A 25,166-nucleotide genomic window follows, 5' to 3' on the forward strand; every position below is an offset into this window, starting at 1 on the left:
CTCGGGGATGGAGCATTCCTGAAGGAGAAGGGCTGAAATTCCTGTTGATGGGGAGAGAAAGACCATCCATAGCCTCTGGGACAGCACTGGTTATTTATTTATTATTTTTTCCCCAAAGCAAGTAATGGCTTCAGAGCTGTTAAATTCTCATCATGGAAAATACCACAGGTGTCACCTCGTGGCCGTGCTGGGTTTGAGCAGGAGCCCTGCAAAGCCAAATCCAACAAGGAGTCTCAGGCTCTTCCCTCACTGTACCAGGAGGTGTTTGGCCCCACGATGCCCGTGACCAGGAGGGGCAGATCATCCACCTGCACTGCTGCTCACGGGCACCAGCCAGAACCCCCAAAATGGGCAACACGCTTTGTGCAACTGAATTACAGAAGTAGCTGCTGTCCCTGGATCAGGCTTTGAGCAGTGCCCCAGGTATCAGTTACTGTCTCACACTCCATCTCAGGTGGTTTTCGTGCACACCAATCATTAACACAAAGCCAGGGCAGCGTTTGAGATCAGACCTTGGAAGTGGCCGAGTGCAGAAGCTGAGGGGTGACTCCACCTCCCCCTGTGCCCACCTTCCCTGAGCCCTGTCCTTCTCCAGGGCAGCATCCCCATGTCAGGCCACAGCCCTTTCCCAGTACCCTCTTCCAATCACCCCCAAGCCACCTCCCCCCTGGGGAAAGCTGGAACAGGAGCTGTGACTGGATGAATCCCAGCTTTTCCCCGTCTGCTGCGTGGTGGCTGCAGGCACAGCAGTGACACGGGGTCACACACAGGACCATGGAACAGGAGCTTCTCCAGACCCTCCCCAGCAGCACAGCTCTTCCCAGGACAGGTTTGGATTGAATCCTGCTGGTGCCACACCTGCAGAGTAGGTTCTGTAGCACAGAGGGCACACAGGGGGTTATTCACCACCTCAGCAGGTGCCGTGTGATTACATGGCTGGTGCTGCAACACCACCGTTCCTCCAGACCCCTCAGCTGGGAATGTTTAGGACACTTGGCTTTCCATAAAGATTGAAAATTTATCCAACTTCAAAATTATTTTTTGCTTGAACTGATGAATTCAGTTTTATTTTCTCTGTGCAGTGGTTCTGCTTTCAAGGTAAAACCAGGAACCACTCAGGGTGGGCACTGAGGACGTGACACATCAACACGGAGCCGATCAGCATGGGAGCAACTCAGCACCTGCTCTGACAGGGGACTTACCCGGGACAGGGACAGCCACCATCCCACTGCCCTCTGTCAGAGTGTGGAGCCAGGCTGAAAGGCACAGGGATATTTAAGAACACACTGCTCACAGTGCAGTTGTGCCCCTCAGAGCACAACCTGATGATCTTCCACGGCCCTTCCTCAGCTTCCTCCCACACCAGCTGCACCCCAAGCAGCACTGTCAGGAGCCACAGTTCCCTCCAGCACAGGGAACAAGGGTAGGGCAGATTTAAAACACAATCATCACACAATTTTTTTGCATAGGAAAGAGGTTTTTTCCTAACAGGTGGGATTTAATAACTAAGGCATGGAGAAGTACAATTATGAGGCTAAAATATGGCAGTAGGTTGTTCTGATTTGACTAAGTAGAACTTCACCTCACTTGACCATCTCACTGCTGGGTGATAACTCTCTTCTTCACAGACTGGCAGAAGCTGCTGTTAATTAATATAATTTGAAAATCTGTACCACAACTACTTTCCCTGAATGAAATCAATGGCTACCTCTGTTGCTGTAGAGTTTAAACTCACAGCACAGTTGTCCAAAGACACCTCCTCAGGCTGAATCCCTCGGAGTTAACGCTGGGTTGTGAATGTAGAACAAGGCACGTTCGTGTATTTTGGTCACTTTATTAAATGAGATATTAAATAGTTTAAGTTTCAACTACTAAAACAGCACTTTGAATGGTGAAAACACAGATAGTATATTGTCATACTTGAATGCTTCTTCTCTTTAAAAACACATTTCCAGTCCTTATATATATTACAAAACAGCCTTATAGGAAGAGGGGACACCTTTTCTATAGTACTTAAGATATTTAATACAGAACTGAAAAGCCATCTAATAGAAACAAAGGCAAGTCTTCACAGCTGTATGATTTCAGCAGCCAAAGCTGGTTGATGGACTGAAACATTACTATACAACTGGGACAAAACATATACAATATCACGATACTAAGCAAAAACGCTTTACATCCAAAGGAATAAACAGGTTACAAAATGTGGATAATTTAGCAGGCAAAACTGTATTACAAGCAACATTTTTATTCATCATCTTAAGCCATTTTATCTAGTTAAAACATCTAAAACAAATATAAAAATGAGCCTTTTATTATCTTACTGATGTATGTTCTGTCTTTAAGTACTGGTTAAAGCCTGATGTTATACTCAAAGCACATTGTTATGCAGCTAAAATGTCGAGTGAGAAACACGTACGCAAAGTGGTCCAGGTTTAATTCCAAGGCTTATCTCGGATTCCTTCTTATGCATTAGTCTTCTGTTATCCATGGGTTTGTCCAGAATGAAATAAAATGTGCCTTTCAATGTTGCCTAAAACTTCCACATTTAAGTCTTTGAGTTACTGTAAAACTCCATTCAACAGTCCCAGGTTTGGTAGAAAGTACTTCTCTTATTCACGTAGGAATATCGGTGAGAGTTGCCCAGAGTCCATTTGCCTTCAAATGTTTGTCTCAAAGTCTCACAGTTTGTTTCTTCTAGTGCGGACACGTCTCTTTTTTCTCCCTCCCCCCAAATCAGAGTTAATTGTAGAGCTGGCAAAGCACTAGAACACACTGAGGGGCTTTTGTATTATCTTGTAATCAAAGAGTCCAAGACAGCAACTTGTCAGCTGGGTTTGCACCAGACCAACCAACCTCTGTCCACCTCACACACCAAGTGTCAACCACAAACAGAAACATGGGGTAAGATCTGCGTATTGAGACGCAAAACCCACTTGTCCATTCAGGGCAAGAACTCAAACTCCTGCAAGAAACTTTCCAGAAACCAAAACAAGTTTAGTTCACGGCAGCAAGTCAGAAGAGTCCAGCACCACCTGGAGCCAACATCTCCAGAGTCCTCTGTCATCCACACACCATTGCTCCAACGTTCCTGCCACTGACTTCTACCCCCAGATTATAAACTTTTGTTTAGGGGGGGGGTTAAGAATCAACCAAACTCTAGTCAAAGAAAAGCTCTATTTGTATTTAGTGAGATCTTCACAAGCACAACAAGTGTGGGTAAAGAGAGTGTTAACGATATAGAAGAAACCAGAAATTTACCTCTGGCCTACATTAACACCCCCCCCCCCAAAAGAGAACAAAAAACCCCAAGCTCCTTGTGTCCAAACTCGTGTTTTCACACAGTGAAGGGATGGGGAGGAGTGCATAAGCAAAACTCTATTACTAAAATCATTTCACGGTTCTGGCAGCTCTGGAAGTTGCTACAGCACTTTCTCTATTGATTTTCAATGGGCAATGGTTCTGCCACATTAAAGGTGTTTCTCTGACAGGGTTTGACCCTGGCCACCATCACTGTTTTAACCCCCAACACCAGGAACTGAACGTCGTTGGCCCGTCTCCCATTGCCGGCAATGGGGAGAGACAGTAGCACCAGCACCAAGGAGTTACCAGAAATGTGCTCTGGGTGGGACTCTGCATCAAGGAAATTAGTGTGTGAAGGAAAAACATCTCCCACTCTGAGATCATCAGCTGCTATTCCATCACATGGAACTGAAAATAAGAAATGGCAGAAGACCAGGGAAGGCCAGCCCTTCCCCAGCCGTGGTTAAGGCTGGATGCACAGTGTCTCTGTGACTCAGAAGGTTCAGAGCAGTAGTATTTACGAATATTGCACTCAATTCTGTTTCAGAGAGTATTTTCAGTTCCTGTTTCATTCAGCACAGACGATCCACACAAGCCCAGACCTCAGTCAGAAGGAAACTGGACTATTTCTGTTGTAACATTCCCACTAATAGAAAGAAAGGGGTAAGCAGAAAAGTGTTCCATAATTTGAGGAATCAACTCTAATCAAGAACTCAGCTGTTTACAATTCACATACGTCAGACTGAACATACAGACCTGCAGTCCTTCCTAAGCTTCCCAAAGCTTTGCAGCCATGAAAAGCAATCGTAGGAGTTTAGACAGGAAACCTGTGGAGATGCTACTGTAACGGGAGGACTTGTTTTCACTGAAAACAACTTGTTATCTCCTATACTCAACATATGTAAGAAGATTCTAGGCAACATCACTGACAACAGGGAAAACATCATGTCCAATTTAAACAAAGCTGAAACACTAATATGGAACATGGCATTTAAGGGGAGCAACCAAACAATTCTTTTTAATTTTTTTTTTTTTTTACAGTTGAGTTCTGTTAGGCCATTGATTCCTAAAAAAATAAAAGTTCTTTCTCTGATTTTAACAATCCTTTAGGCTTTTAGTGCAAAATCACATTGATTTCCCTTGGGAAGGCCCTGGATTTTTGCCTCTCATTGGGGGTGGTGCTCGTTGTAAGGGTGGTGGCTGCATCCCACCAGCCATTGACTGATACATTCCTCTCACATCTATCCCTTGGAAGCTGGAAGGATTCATGATTAAATTTGGAGGCTTTGGCATCATGAGGTGGCCCATGGCTGCTTGCTGGTAAGACATCTGCTGCTGCTGCTGCTGGTTGTACTGGTGCTGGAGCCGCCTGTTCATCAGGATCCTCTGGACACAACCGATTAACTGTGAAGGGAAAGCAGAGCTGGGTAAGTGCACGACCCTCTCAGTGCTCCAAGTATCAGGTTCAGAGTTAAAAATCAATTTGTTAGGGACAGCATGGCTGGGGGAAAAAGCCCCATTGTTATCACCATCCCTAATGTGATGGCATTCACAAGCCCATTACTGGAGAAACCATTTAGTAACACCATTTAGGGCTCAGTTCTCCCATGACTTGGCTATTGTATTGCAGGCAGCATTTAGGTGAGTTGCCATGGCAACATGCACTACACTGTGAAATTATTCCCAGGTATAAGTTACAACATCATTTGTCAGGTACCATTTATCTTCCCTTTGAAAGTCCCACATGTGGACTGTCAGTGTTTGCCTGAGAGAAAACTCTTCCCACTGACATCATCTGGGCCACTTTCAGATTTTGCAAAGTAATTTTAAGCTAAAACAACATTACCAACACTTACTAAGATGTATTTTGTAAGTGGCTGTCTGAGCTCTGGGAATCAGATTTCTCTTTAAACCTCATGACCTTCCAGCAAACCAATTTCAACTCAAAAACCTGGCGAGTATTTTTTTTTATGGACACGGAGTGTCCCTCGCCGAGGCAGAGCAATGCACCCCAGCACACCCCTGACCCACTGCAACACCTGCTGTGAGTGATGCTTCTGTACCTAAACACGCACTTGCACTCGTGAATGAGCACACCCAACATCCCAGCTCAAATGTGGGCAGTGGATGCACAAATGGAACACATTTTACCATCTGCTGTTTCCCGAGGACGTCGTTGTAAATGGCTTCTCGGCGCTTCACATCCAGCTCCTGGCTCGCCTGTCTGTTCAGTGCCAGGGCCTGCACTTGGCTCTCTGTCAGGGTTACGTTTTCTTTCCACTGAAAGGCAAAAAAACCTTCCTAGCACTGGTCGTTTTAACAAAAGCCTGATGGTGACTGAAGTCTTGCATCATGTTCAGAGTTGCATCAAGAGTCAAACAAGCCCAACTTTCAGTCAATGCAAAATTGTGCTTCACCAGAATCAGAACTATGAGTAATTAGTTCTAACTGCTAATTACTGGGAGCAAGTGAGAAATGTGGCAGTCCCAAAGATAAAATAAATACTTGCCCATGATTGTTATTTATAGAAAAACAGCGTTCTCAGAATGGATCTAAACTGTTAGTCCTCTAAGGCTCTCTGTCATCCAGACATCACTAGGGGTTACTGCAAGCTGCAGGGATAAAGGCCAATACAAACTGGAAATAATATTCATTAACAATTAATTAGCTGAATGACCACACGCAGTACCAACATCTTTGTCTGATAATATTTAACGTTTTCCACTCCTGATCTAAAGCCAGGATTATCTATTCCACTCACTATGGCTGAAATGATGTCTTCAAGGGGCTGAATTCTTGCTGCAGCTACACTGTTGGTTGCTTCCACAACCTTCTCTCTTCCTTGATTAATAAGGTCCTGAGAAAACACCAGAAATTCAACCATAAAGCACAGATACAAATAACACATTTCTCTGCCAACATTTTACAAGTTGTTCATCTTTGTCCTTACATACCTAGACTTCAATTACTTTTTTCTTTCAATTTGCACAAGTCAATGAGTCTAAGCTTCCAGCACAGGACTGACCTCCAGCACAGAGCAGCTGCACAGCAAGGATAAATCGGGCAATTTGTAGATAGGATTCATAAAAACCTCTTTTTGTACCCACATGTTTTCAGAGCAGCACAAGGAGTGCCACACTCTTCCCCAGGGGAATTGCCTATGATACAGACTTGATGATGTTACAGTTTCAAATGTGTTAACTATTGTCTGCAAAGAATGCAGGTGATCTTCCAGAATCCTGCCATAGTCCCCAGGTTTATATGCAAGTTAGACTTCAATACAGCTCCACACACACACACAAAAATTAAAAATAGGATACAGTTACATAAAGGTGGAGATATTAGCCCTAATTTGTGACTGAAAACCCCTGCATGCCCACAGCAACACAGACACGTTGTGCTACTTACCTCCAGCTGTTGGTTACTCATTGCTGACAGGGCACCCAAATTGTAGGGAATATATGTTTGAGAGTTGAAATTCGTGGGGATCATATTGGTCCCAGTTGGCATGTTGAAACGCATAGTGATGCCCTTGAAAACACGGAATGCACTTATAATTTAATAACTGGGAATTCATGGCCTTCTACAACAACCACACGGAGACAAACCAGTGCCAGCTGCTGGAACACACCCAGAACAACGGACACAGAACCCCAACCCAACACACCATGTCCTGGAAAGAGGGAGGAGAGATGGAGAACATCACTGGGGGGACCCCAACCACAAGAGGAATTCCAGATCTAATGTTGTACCCTACTGGAATTTTGCTGATCTCTGTCGTATTATGGTCATTGTTAAATATTGTTCTTTATGTTATTAGAGTGTGGATACTACACAGACCTCCTTGCAGGGACACCCTCAAATGGTAAAAGAGGTATCACACAGGACACCAGCTGAGTTTTATTATAAAATAGAAAAAATATATGTGTGCAAATGTTACTTTAATTTAAAAGTTATTAAGAAAACACACAGAAAGGACCAGCATCAAGAGAGCAAAAAAGACACGTTATCTTCTTTTTTTGTATGTCAAAGTTTGCTTTTTATATTCATTTTTTGGTCTTTAAGAAAACTTTGTTCTCCCAAGACAAACTGAAAAGGTAACTGATACTCTAAGCCTGGAAAGGTTATTTTCAGAGACAGCTTTACCTTCTTCTCTGCTTCATATTCTGCCCAGGCTGCCTTCCTTTCTTCTTCAGTGAGTTCCTCTTCCTCCTTATGGTCCAGGAGTGAATCATGTTCGTGATATCCAACTATATACTCTTTGTTGATCTGAAGCAATTCTGCCAGGATTGTGTCCTGTTCACAGGAGGAGATAAAATGCAAAGTCACTCAGCAGCTCTGCTGTATTTACTCCCTGTCACACACAGCAGCTCGGAGCACTGCACAGCACAACAAAACTCAAAAAGAATTTAAAAGTACAATTTTCCTCAGAAGGCAGGGAATGGATTCACAATCTGTTGCAGAGATGACAGTCCAATCACTTCATGAACCAAGGGAATGCACTCAGATTCCACAACACTAAGTGCACTTTAAGAACCTAAAAAGAATGGAACGTGCTCAATGATTTTTCCTTTGCTTGGGCTGGACACCTAAGAGCACAATCAATAATCTGCATTTATTATACATAAAGAGCATCTCTGCAGGCTTTAAAACACTGAGCAGTACTTTGGGACTATCAACTGTCTATCAGCATTCAAAAGAAAAGGCTGCTCTCTTAAAACTGTTCAGATACATGTTGACATAAATAGTTCCCCACCCCTTCTGGACTAAGAAAGGTCAAAGCACTGCTATGAACCAGATTAGATCAGCAGGTTGCAATTTAGACCTTCATATTCCACAATATCTCTAATGCTTAATTGTTTTCATATATAAAATATATAAATCACATAATGGTTTGGGTTGGAAGGGACCTTAAAGACCATGTAATTCCAATCCCCTGTCATGGGCAGGGACACCTTCCACTAGACCAGGTTCTGTGTGTATGTGTGTATACACACACCCCCAAAACACACACATATATATATATAAAATCTCCAGCATAGCTTAGCATTCAGTCTAAGATTTCTAATACTACAAATGATATAAGTCCTATTAATGTTTTTTTGAAACATGCAGAGTTACCAGCATGTTGAATATTTCCTGGATAAAGCAAAACCAAACTGGCTGCCAACCAAAATATTAAGCTGCCACTGCCCTTGTCTGGACTGCAGATGCCACATTATGACAGGTGAATACCTCAGCTAAGAAGTGATATAAAATCAGACAGGGAAAGTAAGTGTGGAAAGCTGGCATTTCAAGGCAGGCAGTAATGGGTTTGCCATCCTCATTCTCACTGAGGCAACATCTCCAGTTTTTCAAAGATGATGACTCTCTGCCTGAATAAAGGTAATGCTGCAAAGGATGAAGAAAAACATGCTCTGCAGGACTATGAAAAACTGCTCCTGCTGCACCACAGGAGTTCCCTTTTGGAAATCATTATTCAACATGGGTTTTTTACATGCACTTGTATCACTGATGAGCTTGATGAGCTCCAATATGGCTCAGCATTCAGTCTAAAATTCCTTATATAAAAACATCATTGAACTTCTGGACCACTCCTGAAAGGCAGTGAGCACACTTCGTGCAGCAGTCATATGAGCACCTACAGTCCCCCTTCACACCATGACCTCATTCTGCCAGCCCTTTGTACAAGCAGGAATCCAACCAATCCTACCCTGACACTTCAAAATCTCCATGGAACAATGACTGGAAAGAATGGCCTGTGCCCACAAACAAACTGATTTTTGCAACCCCTCTGGGGGTGTGTGGAAGTCCTGACCAGAGGTTCTGTCACAGCAGCTACAGAAAGATGTTTGTTTCCGTGTGTTTTAAAACTTAGTTATGTTAACCAATTATGTAAAAGCTGGTCCTTGTTTCACCCTTGTACTATTTGGTCTCCCTGAATCTGAATCATCGTTTTCATTGCCAGCTCCTCAACAAAACATTCCATGTGGTACCTGCACAACTAATGGGCACAAGGAACAAACGATGGGATTTTGGGGTGCTGAGAGAGAAGGCAGAGAGAGACAAGGGGTGCCATAACAAGGCTGATGAAAAGGCCCCAGGGCAGTGGGGGAAGAAGCCAAGACCCCCAGACAAGTGGACACGGCTCCCGTGCTCTCGGCGGAGCTGAATCCCAGTGTGGAGGCTCCTGGATGTGCCTGAACTGCCATGGGAACACACCACACTGCAACATAATCCACCCCCACTCAGCCAGTACAGGCTTCAAAATGTGCTTTAAATTACATCCAACTGTGTGTTTGCTTTTCTTTGTCTAAACTTTATTTTTCATTAACTTTAATGATGGAGCTTGAAAACTGGGATATGGACTAAACTACCTTTTGGGTTAATTTTACTATGAAAAAATAATAAATCCACCTTACATATGAAAAATCATCCGAATAATTTTTCTTTTAATTTGTTTAGTTTGTTGATAATGATTATCAGTTGGTTTAAAAGGAAAAAAAACTGAGAGACTTCTGAAAGTTTTTGAATTTAAAAAAAAAAAGGGTTGTCTTTTATAAATCCTGATAGAAATTAAATGCTATGGAGAGAGAAATGTATTAGAAAGGAAATCTTCCATGAAGGAATGTGAGTTATATTGTAATTCATAAAAAAGTTTTTCTCAACCAATTGAACATTAAATACTGAGATAAAATATAAAAAAATAAGCAGCAAGTTCTTCCGATTCTGAGATCAAAATTCATAAAGTTGTCCCCTCGTATGGAACTACAGTCAAACACATGCTCTGGCTATGTCCTGAGGTGGTATAAAATAATGATATGCTATATCCAACTGAACCCCAACTGTGACTCTAATCTGCTTTTCCAATCTGTATTACATGACCTCAACTGAGCCAAGTTTTCATTTCACATAAGTATAAATGTGAGTGACTCTAATCCACTGAAGAGGTTCATGTGGGGAAGAATAAGCCCAGGGCAGAGGGTGCAACAGTTCCAGCTCCCAAGGACACAGAGGCCCCCCCAGTATTGTCTCTGTCCACCCCCCCCATCTGCACTGCTCTGAAACACGTGTCCCACTGGCCCAGGTAAATCCCAGGATCACACCTGATCCCTGGGGATTTGTGGCAGCCCCATCCAGCCCAGCACACAAAGCCCCCAGAGCAGAGTGTTCTGAGTCTGGGAGAACCTACTTGACAAAAACCCCAAGCCAGCAGCTCAGTTATAAATCTCACTGGTTTAAGAAAAGGCTCTGGATCCACTGTTAAATTCAGAGCAAAGCAAAACGTAGCACAACCATAGTACACGCAACAGAATTTTCTCACTTTACCCCATCCTCTCCTTTTGAATTGCTTCTACTCTACAAAATTAACAACAAAACCTGCTTTTTCAAGCTGTTTTGACTGTGGGTTAGATAAGGAGTCACTACATTATAAAGCCCATGGCCTATGCTTAATCTTCTGTAAATTATACTGTAATTATTTCTATACCTAAATACAGCATATTGGACCAAGTGACTACTCAGTCTTAAGATACCTAGTACACCTTTTTTGGACTGAAATTCCAAATCAGTCCTTTCCAGCTGTGTAGAGACAGGGGATGAATGAAATCAAGCAGTGGAAGTTAAGACTAACCTAATAATTCATGTGAACAACTTTCATAATACAAATATTCTGTTAACCCCAAGTATTTGTGTATTTGAAGACCCAGGAGCTGTTACAGAGGGGCAAGGGCAGAGCAATGGCCCTCTGGAGTTGGGGTTGAAGGACAACAGGCATTTTCCCCCGAGCTCCTCATCCCCCTGGAGGTCTTGTCCAGACCACAAAAGGCAGAAAGTTGCTGCTACAATTAAAACTTCACCTGAAACTTGGATAGACTTCCACATATTGCACATTTGTCATGTGATTCCTTATATAAAATGGAAGCATTCAACGTCTTCCCTCCTTAACAACGGTGTGGAAGAAAACTGGTCTTGGGCTGAAATTTGGATTATTGCAAAGCCAAAGTTCTCAAGTATATATTTTAAAATCAAGCACTATTTGCTTTTTCATTCACTGGCTTTTTACTTCTGACTTTTAAAACGATACAGAATGAATTCTCTTAACCCATTAAAAGCAAAAGAATTAAAAATCTGTTTTTTCTTACATCAAAGAAGTTGAAAAGTGTGTTAAAACTAGGAGCTACAAGAAAATCCCCAGCACTCAGCTCTGAATAACTCCTCGACACACACGAACCCTGGCTAAGGGATTTGTAAAGAACCTTCCTACTGTGGGGTATCACTGGAGTTAAGAAGGTCTCAGAGAAGAAAACCTATTGTCCCTCCACCTTTTTCCACATTCTTGCATAGATGGTTGGAGAAAAGATGGAAAACATTTCCCCTAACTCCTATTCTGAATTCCCTACAGGAAACATGGAACAAAGCTCTTTGTACCCATGTTCTGAGGAATCTGCTCTCTCAGTGCCTGGCTGTCTCCCCCTGCACACTAAAAACATGTAAAAGCACTGCAAGTGTCCTTTTCCCTGCCTGCCTGCCCAGCAGCAGCTCCACGGCCACAGCACTGCCCAGCACACAAAAAAAGGCCCGGAGACAAAAGGAGACAATTACAGACAAAACCTGTCAGAGGCAGAACTAAAGCTCCTTTTAGCCTAAATAGCTATTTTGCTCTGCTGGTAATTAAAGAGGAACAGCTCAGCTTTGTGACAGCTCAGTGATGGAACAGCAATCCAGGTGAAGCTCCAGTGGCCTTTGTTTCCAGGGAAGAGCTGCAGGGATGGGCTTGGGTGCTGAGCCCACCATGACAAAGCATCAGAGCATCATGCAACATGATCCTAAAGAGAATTTTTGTCTCTAAATGCTGTGTGATTACTTGATGTTACAATAAAATGTTTTCATTTCAATAGACTTACATCGACTTTAAAAAACGCTCAGCTGTTAAATTAACTAGTTAAGATTTGTAATTATTAAGATAGATCATGCATATTTGCTAAAATCACAATGAAATGAAGAATACTTAACTGAGTGAATAACCTTGCACAGCTTAGAGAATAACACCCACTGCAGTATTTCCTACTGCTGATATTTCTTTTCATTGTTTATGTGGGGTTTGAAAGAACTGGCTCGACCAAAAAAGACAGAATGGGAAATAAAACAAAATTGAACTGTGATATTATAACTAAGGCCTGAGCCACAATTCAATTAAACAGGTTGCAGGAATCAAGGAAGGAGTCACTGCAACTACTGGACCAGCTGTTCTGTGAGCAAAGCAAGAACCTCACTGTGGATAAATTGAAAATACAAGACCCCAGTCAGCTGAGCTTCACAGATGCTGCCAAAAATGAGCCAGCCAGCTCAGTCCATACACTGGGAATTCCCTACTTCCCACCAGCAGCTTCTGGAGGACCTGAGGGAACCCAGCACAGCTCTTCCTCACTGCCAAGACTAGTCTGGGGGACAGAGAAAGGGAAGGAATATTTGGGGATTAACAGGTAGCTTCCCATATTCTCTGAGGCTATTTGGAACACAAAGTCCTTTTTTCTAGAAATAAATACAGAAATGGCTAAAATAAGATGAATGTACTTGATGATTTATAGCCTTTTCAACCAATAAATAAAGAGATTAGAAATCTGCACACAGCCTGTACTCAGATGCACATCTTCAAAAGGATGAAATACTATTTGCTAAAACCATGAAAAAAACCCCCCAAAACTATTCCAGTGCACAGATTTACTCTATTTACAGCCAGGAAACAGCCAAAAGCTTGTATTCAACTTGACTTACATAAGCCTTACACTGATGGAACTTAATATGCAAAACTGAAGGATAAAGCAAGTTTGGAGTTTATAAACTTTCTCTTCTACATTATACTCATCCATTAATTGATTTATTTTTGTAAAAGAAAACAAATAACCTTCAAAATATAATTATTGCACTGGATTGATCAATGCTTTGGATAAACAGACTCAGCTGCTTCACAGGTTTTCAACCTATTTCTAAGCTTTTAAAAATAAGTAGCAACAGCAGCAAATGGTGAAACATTAGCTATGAGTTTGTGGAGGCATAAATGCACATGGTGTGAAATAATTAAGAACGTATAAAAGATAAAATACTATTAATTACAACCTAAAGGAAGTTGCTTTAGGGGGAAAACTAAAGAATTTGCCAAAATCAAAATGCACAACACGGTAAAAAAGTAGAATATAATTTTCAGTTATCTACAATGTGGTGCTTCCAGTGAGAAACACTGTAATAGAGAGAGCTCAGACAGAGGCAGCACAGTGTGTGTGCCAGGGGGGAACAGTGCCTGACACAGGGCTCCCACTCCCCACATCCCCCGGAGCTGCACCCACACTGCAGGTGTCCATGGGCTGGGGCAGAGAACTAACAATCCACTGTGATGCCTGACCAGAACTGATTGCTCTATAGTGGTCTACAGATAGTTGAGAATGGAAAACATACCATTTTTCCTAGGAAATGAATAAATTTACAAACTGGAAAATCTCCCTCCCCCCACCCAGACACTGTGGAGTGACCAAAACACAGAAATTTAACCAGTTAACAAAGGACACATCGACATGTTACTGTTCCCCAGCTGTTCACCTGTAAGAAGGAAAGAGAACTGCACAACAGCTAAATGATGAACTAATCTTTAGCAGACTACATAAATAAGTATAAAACTGTAGCCTAATCTTAAAGTGACTTGGATAAAAAGAATAAAATAACAGAACCAGTTACTCTTTTCCCTAAAGCTCACTCCTGCCTGACTAGTGCAACTTTCCCCCTGTCTCTACCATATGTCTATTAATAGTCCCTTCAAGAAGAGGTAAACAAGGAACTAAAAACCAAAACATGTTGGAAAGGAGAGCATGGATTAACTGGACTCTTATCTAATCAGATAAAAAACAGACCTCCAAGTACAGTGTCACCTCAGAGCTTTGTTACCACAAACTGAGGTTGTGCTGGGTATCACAAGCAACCACTCAGATATTAATTTGAATTTTGGCCTCCACAGTTTCACGCAGTAAAACTTCTATTCACTCAAACAGTGTGAAAATGTATCTTTGTTTGTTTTGACTTAAAAGCTTCATCTTTTAATTGAATATCTTTGTCTTACACTGTCACACCGAAGGGAACTCCTTATGCAGCTCATTATACCATCTATTATATTAATTATGTATTTTGTTGTGTTACCTGCTGTTCACCTCCCTCCAAAGTGGACAACACTGCTCTACAGTGAAAACAACACTCTGCTGCCAAGATGAAATATTTCATATCCTTACACAGATGTGAGTCATCGTCACAGCACGGAGTGCCCAGCGCTGGGCATCGACCTACTTTGGGTAACATGGGGGTGTCTCTCTTCTTCTTCTTTTCCGAGTTGGGGTCATCCAGCAGGTCTGGCTCGAAGGTGTAGAGCTCTGTGAGCTCGTTCATGGTGAAGTGCCGCTCCACCTGCTGCTGGTCCACCACGCGGAAGGACAGCGACTGCTTGGTCACCTGGCGGTCGTAGATCTTGTCCTCCATCGTGCCCTGCAAGCACAGCCCCTGCCATGAGACACTGCACTGACAGGGACACACAGAGAGAACACAGCACTTCTCCATTCCCCTCATTTCTTCCACCAAATTCCTACAAAGGAGTCAAAATCCCTTTGTTTGTTAAGAAATTAAAGAAAAAACCTGCTGGAAGCAAATGCTGTAAGAACTGTGTATGGGACAGATGTCATCTAGCTGTTGGCTGGAGTAAGGAAATTATTCTTTCAATAGTGTTTTTAAGAGATCCAGTTTTGCTGCAATTCCCCAAAGTAGAATTATGACCAAAAAATGGCAATTTTCACAGCATGTACCTTATTTTGCTGCTTTGAGCAGCCTGCAGAAAGGAAAACAGATACCATATCACTGTGGTGGAGGGGAGAGGGAAAGGGAAGCAGTCAAGTCTAATTCATCACAGCTGTGTATGAAAAAAATTAGATCCTTGATGAAAAAAGGAAAATTACTTATTCTTTGGAAAAAAAAGATGATGACTGAGAAGGATGAGAACAGCACAGCCTGTTCTGAAAAGCCTAATTTAGGAAGGATATCAACAGTTCAAGAGTGCACAGAGAAAACTACAACAATAGATTGAAGCCTGAAGAGAAAACCTATTTCTGACAGTAACATGTTACAGACAGTTGGCATGGAAATAGTGTCTTGATCAAGGGTTAAGTGCTTTACTGGGAAAGGTCTTCAGGCTACTCTGTAACACCTGAAGGACTAGAATATTACACAAGATACTTCCTAACAGAAAAAATGGCCTTACACTAAAATAAAGCATAGTTCAGTGTCCATCAGAATTCTTACACCTCTTTAATATTTGCAGGGAGTGACACAAGTTTTCAAGTCATGACTTGATGCCTTTTACAGAAATTTCTTTATCTCCCTCTGATTTCATTCCAGTTAGACCATCAGGGCCACACAGAGCAGGGTCTGTAGAAGGCACCTGTACTGAGCAAGGCTATTCCTTAACCACCATCCTCCAGAGGCTCTATTCAACTATTTTAGTAGTGTGCAAATTGAAAAAGCTGAGCCCCTATTCTGAGTCTAGATGTGTAAATCACTTCTAGAATTCCAGAACCTGCATTACACAAAGTGTCATATGAGGTAGGCAGAAGAGGAAATAATTTCAGTTGTTATTTATTTTACCATTCCTTCCTTCAAGAGCTGCTTCAGTGGCCAAATACTGCTACAGATGAGGGCTGCAAAACTACTGCTCTGTGCAGATCACTCCAGACTCCAACACAAGTGCACATGCAGACAGTTCACATTTGATTGCAGGATGAAATATCACAAAGATATCAGCCAGAAACCCACCTGAGCCAAAAACCTGTACACGAACACAGGTTTGTTCTGTCCAAAACGATAGACCCTGAAAATACTCTGGATGTCGTAGGATGGGTTCCAAGAGGCATCAAAGATGATGACTCTGTTGGCAGCCACCAGGTTTATTCCAAGGGAACCTGCTTTAGTGGATATAATAAACAAGCGGCCTCTGGAACAGAGAAGAGTTGCAAAATTTGAGTATTTTGGAAAACAGCTATTGTTGCTGTGTTACTGTGGAGTTGTTCATGCACTGAAATAACTCAAAAACTTCATTAAAACAATATATTAAGCATAAAACAGATGCAGATTTTACAAGAACAACACTTTTAGCAAAAAATATATTCCCAAAAATACAGATCAAGGCCTTTTGCAAACCAACTGTTAACAAAAACTGGAGGGGAAGAAAGAACTTTTGCATTTTCAAACTCTAATAAAACTATTTATATCAAAATAAACCACAAATTTAAACAGGCAGATGCCATGCTATTGAAACTGCTTCCTGGCCTGCAAACTTTCAGGATAACTCTAGAATGACACTGTTTTTCTGATATATCTGCTTTTTTTTGAAGGCCACCTCTCTCAGCTTCAACTTGAAATCAGTTCTTGACAGGTACTGACAGAATAAACTCTTTAAAAGTAGTAACACTGAATTAGGCTACTTCTTAATTTAACTTTTTTCCCCTGCACATTATAAATGACTGCAATATAACCACAGACTTTATTTTTTAAACAAAGCTGAGAAGGTGAAGCTCCTTACCTTCACTTAACTTGTGCAAGCTTATACCTCTCAATCCAAATGTGAATTCCAAGTCCCATTTTAGATGAGCAGTGGATGGCTGGGAGACAATTCTGGAGACAGCTGACAGAGCCACATGTTTCTGAGTGGCCCAGGGACTGCTGCCTCCTGGCCAGACCCCACCGGGCTCTGACTTGCCTAGGTCCTTATATCCTTTTAAATCATTGTAATAAAAATATCTTCTCTGGTTTAAATTGGTTACAATCTAAAGAACTACGAAACCAGCAAGGAAACACTGAACAAGTATTGAGCAGTACTAACAGAATTAATCTAAAGAAGTCAGGAACATATTGCTGCACGTATTTTGTGCAAGTTCTGACAACACTGTGATAATTATTTGCCTACCCTTAAGGTAATTAAGCTAATACAAGTACCAAAGAAATAGGTAACAAAAGAAAGAGAAGGGGGAAAATAAAGCACCTATATCAGAAAAGGTCTCACCTCACATTAGTTTCATCATTAAATTCTTCAGCCCATTTCTTTCTTGACTGAGCTGTAGTTGAGCCATCCAAGCGATAGTAATCGATGTTTCTGAACCATTTTCCCTCACCTGTAAATGTAACAGTCAAATTATTAAAATGCTGAGGGTGTAAGTACCCAAACTGGTAACACTGGATACACACAACTCCCCAAGTAGTAAGGAACAAATATGGAACATAAAATATACTAGTATGGCAATGGGAAAAGACTATTATTGGTATTCGAGACTGAGAACGTTTTTGCAGGATACAGGTGCTTGTCACAGGCCTTCTGTAGTAGAGCTTGCATAACAAAATATAAAATATGTATCGTGACAGGAGATAACAGTCATTGCATTTGTGATGACAACCATCACCCACGAGCCTGCAACAGCTTGTACAAACCCTACACAGGTTTTGTCTAAAATTATTCAAAACCAGAATAAAATGAATGCCAATAGCATTTTACCTCGTAAAAAGTACCCAGTATCTATCCCTACCCATTTCTTCTTAAGATTTTGTTGGTTTTTTACAGAAAGATGGATTCATATTCAATGAAACTCCTCAAAGCAGTTTTATACAGATTGGAATGTAAAGATAGAAATTTTTAAAAAATGTTCTGAGCTTAAATTTAAATTGAAGTATTTGAAAAATACCTGAGCTTTTTCGGGGGTCATTCCTCTTATTTTTCACTATTGTATTTATATATATACATTTGGAGGGATATGCCTTGGAGTCAAAGTTAATTTTAAAAAGTAGTTACGTGTAGCTGCAGTTAAATCTAATCTTTAGGCATTACAGCACTAATTGTACTTTCTGACTGATCTGTGTAGCTTCATGTTACAGCACGAGGGTAAGTCAGTCTCTCCCACACAACCAGCACTTGTAAGAAAATGCTCCAAAGGAGATTTCAAAAGTCAAGCTCTAATAATTTTGGGACTGAAACTCGGAAAAATCTTTGAGTTTAATTACCTTGTGAGTTACAGCAACACTTCTTGCCAGACTGGGGGAAAAAGCTACAGCTGATAGATTTTCTTCTCTCCCCAGTTCACAAGTAACCTTTCATTTTCTTTGGCCATCAAGGTGTATGTACACAAAACTAATAGCACTGAGCCATCAATCATGAAGAAAAGAGCATTTCTGAAGACAGCATTGCTCGATTCAATCAATTATGAGAAACAGATTGTTGTGTCAGGAAGTGAATCTTGCCATGATACATAATCTAATTGCTTACCAGAAGAACTACCACACATGAAAAAACCCCACTCCTTAAAACATTTTCTCCAACTAAAGGCACAAACTCCCCCAAAACCAGACAGCTTGTAACGTCTGAAGATGGCAAAAGCTCAGAAAAGGAAGCAACAGCCAGAAACAATAAATCCGTGAGAGGGAGATGTGGAGTCTCCAGCTGACTGTGTCTGTCACTGAGCCACCTTCCTCTTATTTCTAAGTGCAAACACACCAAACACTTGCACAGGATGTTTGAAAGGGCTGGCAGACTTGAAGGAATTCTGCACTGCACATGTACTGGGAACTGAAACTCCACATAAGGATCAACTGCATCCTCAGGAGTTCTGGGAGCATCTCGGAGTAAACAGGACAAACATCCTAAGCGGAGGAGGAGTGAGACATTCCTTGGCATTTGAGCATCACTAGGATAATAATTAACTCAATATTTGCTCCCTTATGAAATCCATAAGCCAATCTACTGCCCTACATATAAATTCATATTTTGCACGTTTTACACACTGGTTTAAAGTACCCTAATTCTTTCATCAGCTCTCCCCCAGAAGGAAGGATCAGAATTTGCCACAGATCAGAATGTAACATCACTTTTATAAAGGATTTAACAAAATGCCTTCTCTCCTCTCAGATGATGAACATTTAAGCTGCTTAGGCTGTAACAAGCATGGATGATACAGAATGAAATCAGAAGCAAGAGTCCATAATGGGATAGCAGAGACCACCTGCAGGGGAGACCAATAATCCTGCCAACTTCAGGAACAGTCCAGAGCATGCAATACTTATTTCAAATCCACTGCCTGTGGACTGAATAGAGACTTGTAAAAGAGTTATGAGGTTGTTGAAGGAGACACTCACCTTTATAGATAGGAGGCTTATCTCTGTCGGTTTTCTCCCTGTTAGCCAGCTCCAGGAAATCTTCTATCAAATCCAGAGATATCAGGGACTGGCTGAACACTAGGCTGGAAACAGAAACAGGAAAACACAGAATTCATCTCTGAAGTTATTTTATTTATTTTACTGCTTGGTTTTTCTTCCCTCCTCCCTTTGAGACAAACAGCCCTTCTAGACACAGGTGAAGACTTTGGTGGGATCTTGGGCATGTGTGGGAAAAATCCCTCATAAAAAGGCATGTAGCCTTTGCACATCTGCTTCAGAAAACAGCTACAGCACAACCAAGAGTGAATTCAGACCCACTGTCAGACTACATATTTATAAGGTCATTAGCAATACGTCTAGAACTGACTTACACTTTGTCTCCAAGCTCCTCTGCCATTCGAAGAATTTCAAAGAGAAGCACCATTTTCCCAGAATGTTCCAACACTTCAGCATCTGCATCAGTGACAAAATCTTTGTACCAATCTGGTGCTGGGCTGCCAGGATTAGAAGAGGATGTAGCTTTGCCTAAAAAAAAAAAAACACCACCAAAACAAAATTAAAGATAAGAACACGGTCTCCATTTAAATGCTCTGAAATGTTCAAACAGACTTGTTTCCTCATTATTAGATGTAAATGGTATGAAAAGAGTTAAAGAGACAAAAAAACCCCAGCATTTGCACTATTAGCAAGTACAAGGCTGCACGAGAGGTAAACTTTTAAGTGATCCAGAGACAGAAACTCACCCTGCCTATAATGTAATTAACACGTTTAATCTCTGTGTGTCTTACATACACACACTCCTCCCTTACACATTTACAATATGTTTATCATTAGTCTGGAGACCAAAAAACCCCAGAGTTCTCACCTTAACTGTCCCCAAAAAATTCAATTACTTAAGGAAAATCACTAGACACACATGAAATGACAGAATCGGAAAATTACCTCTATAATTCCAGATACAAGACAAAATCTAGATTATTAAAGAAAAATCAAAAAATTAAACGTGCAGCTTTAAGAAGTTTGAATAATAATCTTTAAAAAGGGCTTGTATTCCTGTTGCATCATATCTGCTCACTCAACATCCAATTCAAATTCCAGGTGCAACAGATCATGACATGTATATTTCTTAATCTTTCCATTAATCTTTTAGCAATATGTTAAAAGAAGATGAAAAGCAGCACAGTTCCTCAGTTAACTTTATATCATTTTGTATTTCTAAATTAAAAAAAAAAAATCATTGTGCAGCTTCCCTGCCTCAAGACCCCTAAGTTCTAAATTGATGCCCCTTGTTTTTCCAGGATGAGTGTACCATTAGGAGGAGCAGGAGCTGTAAGTATGGAATTAAGGAATTTGCCATTCTGCAACACAGCAGAATTCCTGACAGTCCTCTTCAACTGCCTTTTTCAAAATGAAGCTGCCTCACATTTTATTCATTCTGGATTATACTCACCTTCATCTGACTTTGTTGATGACGGGTTGTTTGAAAGATCTTCTGCATTTCCTTCTCCACCTCCACGAGATCTTGAATTCCAGACTTTAATGACTTCAACATCGTTATCACTGCCACTTCCACTTGAGCTACACTCTTTCTTCACCTTTTTCCCCTTGGATTTTTTTTTCCTAAAAAGGCAACATTACACACCCCATTTTTTTTTTTAAATCCCACTGCTAGAGAACATATTCTAACAGATACATAAAATAAAAAATAAACATTCACTTTTATAGGAGTCACTTCAGCTCTATTAGGAAAATAAATCCATCAAACAAAATAAAAGCTCAATTACTTTGTATAATCATCAGAACTTAAGCTCATTGAAGTTTCTTCCGAATCTGAAGCTATGAAGTCATCCATGCTGTCTTCATCAAAATAGCCCTCAAAAGAGAAAAAACAGAAATTATTACATATATTCATCCAGAAGCTTTTATTAAACCTTTAGCCATCTGCTTAGCCTTCATTTAAACAATGGTAAGTTCTACAAGGGTTGGCCTTAAGAAATATTTTAACAATGACAACATACCCTGAAAGAAAAATATGACAAAACCAGCAGCAAAGATACCCCACAGCAACAAAGATTTCCATTAATTTGACAAAACCTTACCTATAGTTTGGCAAAGCTTATTTGCAAAGTTCCCAATAGAGAGTATTTTGATATATCTAATTTACCTTATTTTCTTTGCTAATATAGTCCAGCTGCAAGCACCAAGGGTGAGTCCAGATTCTGCTCAACATCTGGAAATCCTGGAAAAGTTTAGCTCCAGCTTTGCCTCTTCCACCTTCATTGCCACCACCTACACCTGACAATAAAGTTCAGGTTTTAGAGTGGAACCTTGAAGTGAGTTTGCCACATTCTGCTCCCCCTTTGAACAACCCGCCAGTGCAGCACTGAGTGTTCTTTCCAGATGCACATCATCTTGTAACATCTCTTGTAAAAGAGCTCAAATTACTCAGTCACAGGCATTTTTTTTCCTAGTTAAAGTTGTCAAAATTAGATTTTCCCCTTTCTCTAAATAATGAGAAACATGATTACATTTTTACATAAAAGCACATTTCTCCCCAGTACAGGAATGACTCCAAATCCTCTTAAAAAGACATCCATGTCTATTTGGGTTCTGTAAAAGCAGCCCACGGTGGAAAACACAAAATACCACTGGCATTTAGGTTTCAATGAATTTGGGTTACTATTTTTATCTACCTTTATTTAATGCCTTGTAATGCTGCAGTATTCTGCTACAACAGAAACCCTAAAAGAGCCAAGCCTATTTGTTCATTGTGGAAGCACAAACTAGTGCAAAGTAGTAACAATGTTCAGAGAGTTAAATTTCTTTTTTCTAGTCTCGATTTCTCATTAAGCACCACGTTAGGTTCCTGAAAGAGACTGTTTTTCATTTTTATTATGTGCATAATTTAAGGCACGTAGACCTGCAAGAAAATAGTGTTTATTGCATCGCAGTTATCAAATGTCTACAAAAAAACAAGCACAAAACTTATTTGGTGCATTTGCTCAATGCATAAGATAATCCCTCTAAACATCTACAAAGTATTTTAAGAAAGCAGGTTCTCATTGTGTTTAGTCCCACAACTTGGAGTTTTTGGGAAATGGAATTGTAAGGATCACAGAAATCCTTAGACTTGACTTCCCTCATCATGAGTTTCACTGAGGAAGCTGACATTAGCAAGTTCCAATTTAACAAGTTCTACAGACTTTTAAAACTCTTTATAACTTAACTAAATAGAGGCAACAGAAAACAGAACTGCTCATTGACAGGGCCAATTGAACAGGAGCCAGAGTGTGCCCAGGTGGCCAAGAGGGCCAATGGATCCTGGCCTGGCTCAGGAACAGGGTGGCCAACAGGTCCAAGGAAGTGATTCTTGCCCTGGACTCAGCACTGGTGAGGCCACCCCTGGAGTGCTGTGTCCAGCTCTGGGCCCTCAGCTCAGGAAGGACATGGAGGGGCTGGAGCAGGTCCAGAGGAGAGCAACAAGGCTGGGGAAGGGACTGGAGCACAAGTGCTGTGAGGAGAGGCTGAGGGAGCTGGGGGGGCTCAGCCTGGAGAGGAGGAGGCTCAGGGGAGACCTCCTGACTCTCTGCAACTCCCTGACAGGAGGGGGGAGCCAGGGGGGGGTTGGTCTCTTTTCCCAGGTAACCATCAGCAAGACAAGAGGGCTGGGTCTGCAGCTGTGCCAGGGGAGGGTTAGGTTGGATATCAGGAAGAATTTCTTTCCAGAGAGGGTGATCAGCCCTTGGAATGGGCTGCCCAGGGAGGGGGTGGATTCTCCATCCCTGGAGGTGTTTAAGGACAGACTGGATGTGGCATCAGTGCCATGGGCTGGGAACCACAGCGGGGTTGGATCAAGGGTTGGACACGATGACCTCAGAAGTCTTTTCCAGCCTGGCTGACTCTATGATTCTACGAAGCTGGCAGTTCACCTGGGAAATCAGAAACTGCATTCCCCAGAATCTAAAGGTGTTGAGACAACACAGTGAATTCCATACTGCTATGAATCACAGACCAATTTGAGATACAATTCATTTTTCTAGTAATTAAACTTGGGAGAATAACCAGAACAGAAAAATATGGTTTAAAAAATCCTCAGCAACAGGCATTTTAAGACAGGTAGTTTAACAAGTGCAAAAAAAATATAATAAACTGGCCCAGCAGACTATGTAGGACATTTTGTAACTGCTGCAGAAAGGGAATACCTGCTTCATGCTTTACAAAAAATCCTACTAGCAGTGCCTTAAACATTCTTGACTATGAAATTCATTAAGTGAATTGCTTCAGAAGCCAAGAGCTGCAGCTGAGGGACGTGGCTGTGTGAAGCACAAAGGTACAGAAAACCTCCCCAGGCATTCCTGGAGATGACCATTCCCACACTGTGTGAGGGACATGTGTCACTGAGACGTTGATATCCCAATACCTTGATATACTAAAATTACAAGCTACAGTGGCTCATCTCTAATGCAGTGAACAGCACACCAGCCCACAGTAACACATTTTAGGGTTGTGTTTTTTCCCCTTATACACCTTTTCAATTAAACAAATTTACATTTTCTGGGGGGAAGATGCAAATTTCCCAGACAGACCAGTCAAGATTTCACTGAAAGCTGATGAAGAGCACAGTCATTGTGAAACCTAGATTTATGGGTTTTGAGAGGAAAAGAAGAGACAGTTCCACAGAAGAGCCAATATTTGACAAATAACAGCTTCAGCTGGCATAAAGGCAGACAGGAACTGCAGGGCTTGGCTGTGCTTACACCAGGACAGCTCAATTCAGTATTCTCTCCCTCCAGTCTTACAGTCAATACCTTCTTCTTACTCTTGGAAGACATAAAATCAATTATATTTTATACTTAGAAAAGAAAGAAATATCTATGAACCAAAACCTGAAGGTGGACTGCTGTTAAGAGATACAAATATTATTATTCTTTCTCAAAAAGCCCAGATGTTTTGCTACAATTCAAGTGTCAAGAGCTAAAGCAAATCTTACGGGAAGCAGAAAAATACATCCACAGAGCCAACAACACATCTAAAAACCCCAACCTACCAACTACAGCAAAATGCACCTTATTATATGACCACCAGTCTTGTGACCAGAGAGAACTGTAGGCACATACCTGTCAGATGATCCAAGTAGTACTGGTACAGTTTGCACTGAATAGGAGTCATCCGAACCTCCAGAACATACTCATATTTCGGAGGGAGGAATTTTGTTAATGCTGTGTAATCTTTCCTCTGCAATTTTACAAACAGTGCTTTAGTCACATAAACACGAAAATGACTCCCGAGAGCTTAAGAACTTTTGGCATCTTCAACGCCAAATGGATAAATTACAACGATTCAGATGCTTTCCAACCACAAAGGGGGGAAAAATAACCCATGAAATACAACCCCATTACAGGTCCTGTCAGCAGGAACCCATCTTACCTAGTCAGTGTGGTTACATAGGCAAAAGTCTGTGACTTGTTAACCCCATGCCCAGTCCTTGCAGAGTTGACTGCAACTCCAGTAGCTGCTCTGGGAACTACTTTTGTGGGTTTTTTTATAATACTAAAACCTTTTCTGCGAAAGCATGTCAGGCAAGTGTGAAATACTAAATATTTAAGTGAGAATACTAAAACCTTTTTCTGTGAAAG

The 25,166-nt window shown here is 41.3% G+C and overlaps 1 protein-coding gene across 3 annotated transcripts in view; it reads right to left on the reverse strand.

Moving 5' to 3' along the window:
• Positions 1-1,818: 1,818 nt before the first annotated feature.
• Positions 1,819-25,166, reverse strand: part of ATRX (ATRX chromatin remodeler) — a 77,141-nt gene continuing 53,793 nt past the window's right edge. For all 3 annotated transcript variants that reach the window (XM_064670238.1, XM_064670237.1, XM_064670239.1), the window contains 14 exons: positions 24,648-24,765; positions 21,695-21,825; positions 21,315-21,403; positions 20,981-21,150; positions 19,902-20,055; positions 19,510-19,613; positions 17,393-17,501; positions 16,147-16,324; positions 14,635-14,829; positions 7,450-7,599; positions 6,712-6,834; positions 6,065-6,160; positions 5,455-5,583; positions 1,819-4,707 (listed from right to left, as the gene is read on the reverse strand). In XM_064670238.1, the coding sequence (XP_064526308.1) occupies positions 4,429-4,707; positions 5,455-5,583; positions 6,065-6,160; positions 6,712-6,834; positions 7,450-7,599; positions 14,635-14,829; positions 16,147-16,324; positions 17,393-17,501; positions 19,510-19,613; positions 19,902-20,055; positions 20,981-21,150; positions 21,315-21,403; positions 21,695-21,825; positions 24,648-24,765 (2,025 nt within the window). In that variant the 3' untranslated portion in view covers positions 1,819-4,428. The remainder of the gene's footprint in view (positions 4,708-5,454; positions 5,584-6,064; positions 6,161-6,711; positions 6,835-7,449; positions 7,600-14,634; positions 14,830-16,146; positions 16,325-17,392; positions 17,502-19,509; positions 19,614-19,901; positions 20,056-20,980; positions 21,151-21,314; positions 21,404-21,694; positions 21,826-24,647; positions 24,766-25,166) is intronic.

Source organism: Pseudopipra pipra, chromosome 13 (genome assembly GCF_036250125.1).
Source record: "Pseudopipra pipra isolate bDixPip1 chromosome 13, bDixPip1.hap1, whole genome shotgun sequence".
Lineage (NCBI taxonomy): Eukaryota > Metazoa > Chordata > Aves > Passeriformes > Pipridae > Pseudopipra > Pseudopipra pipra.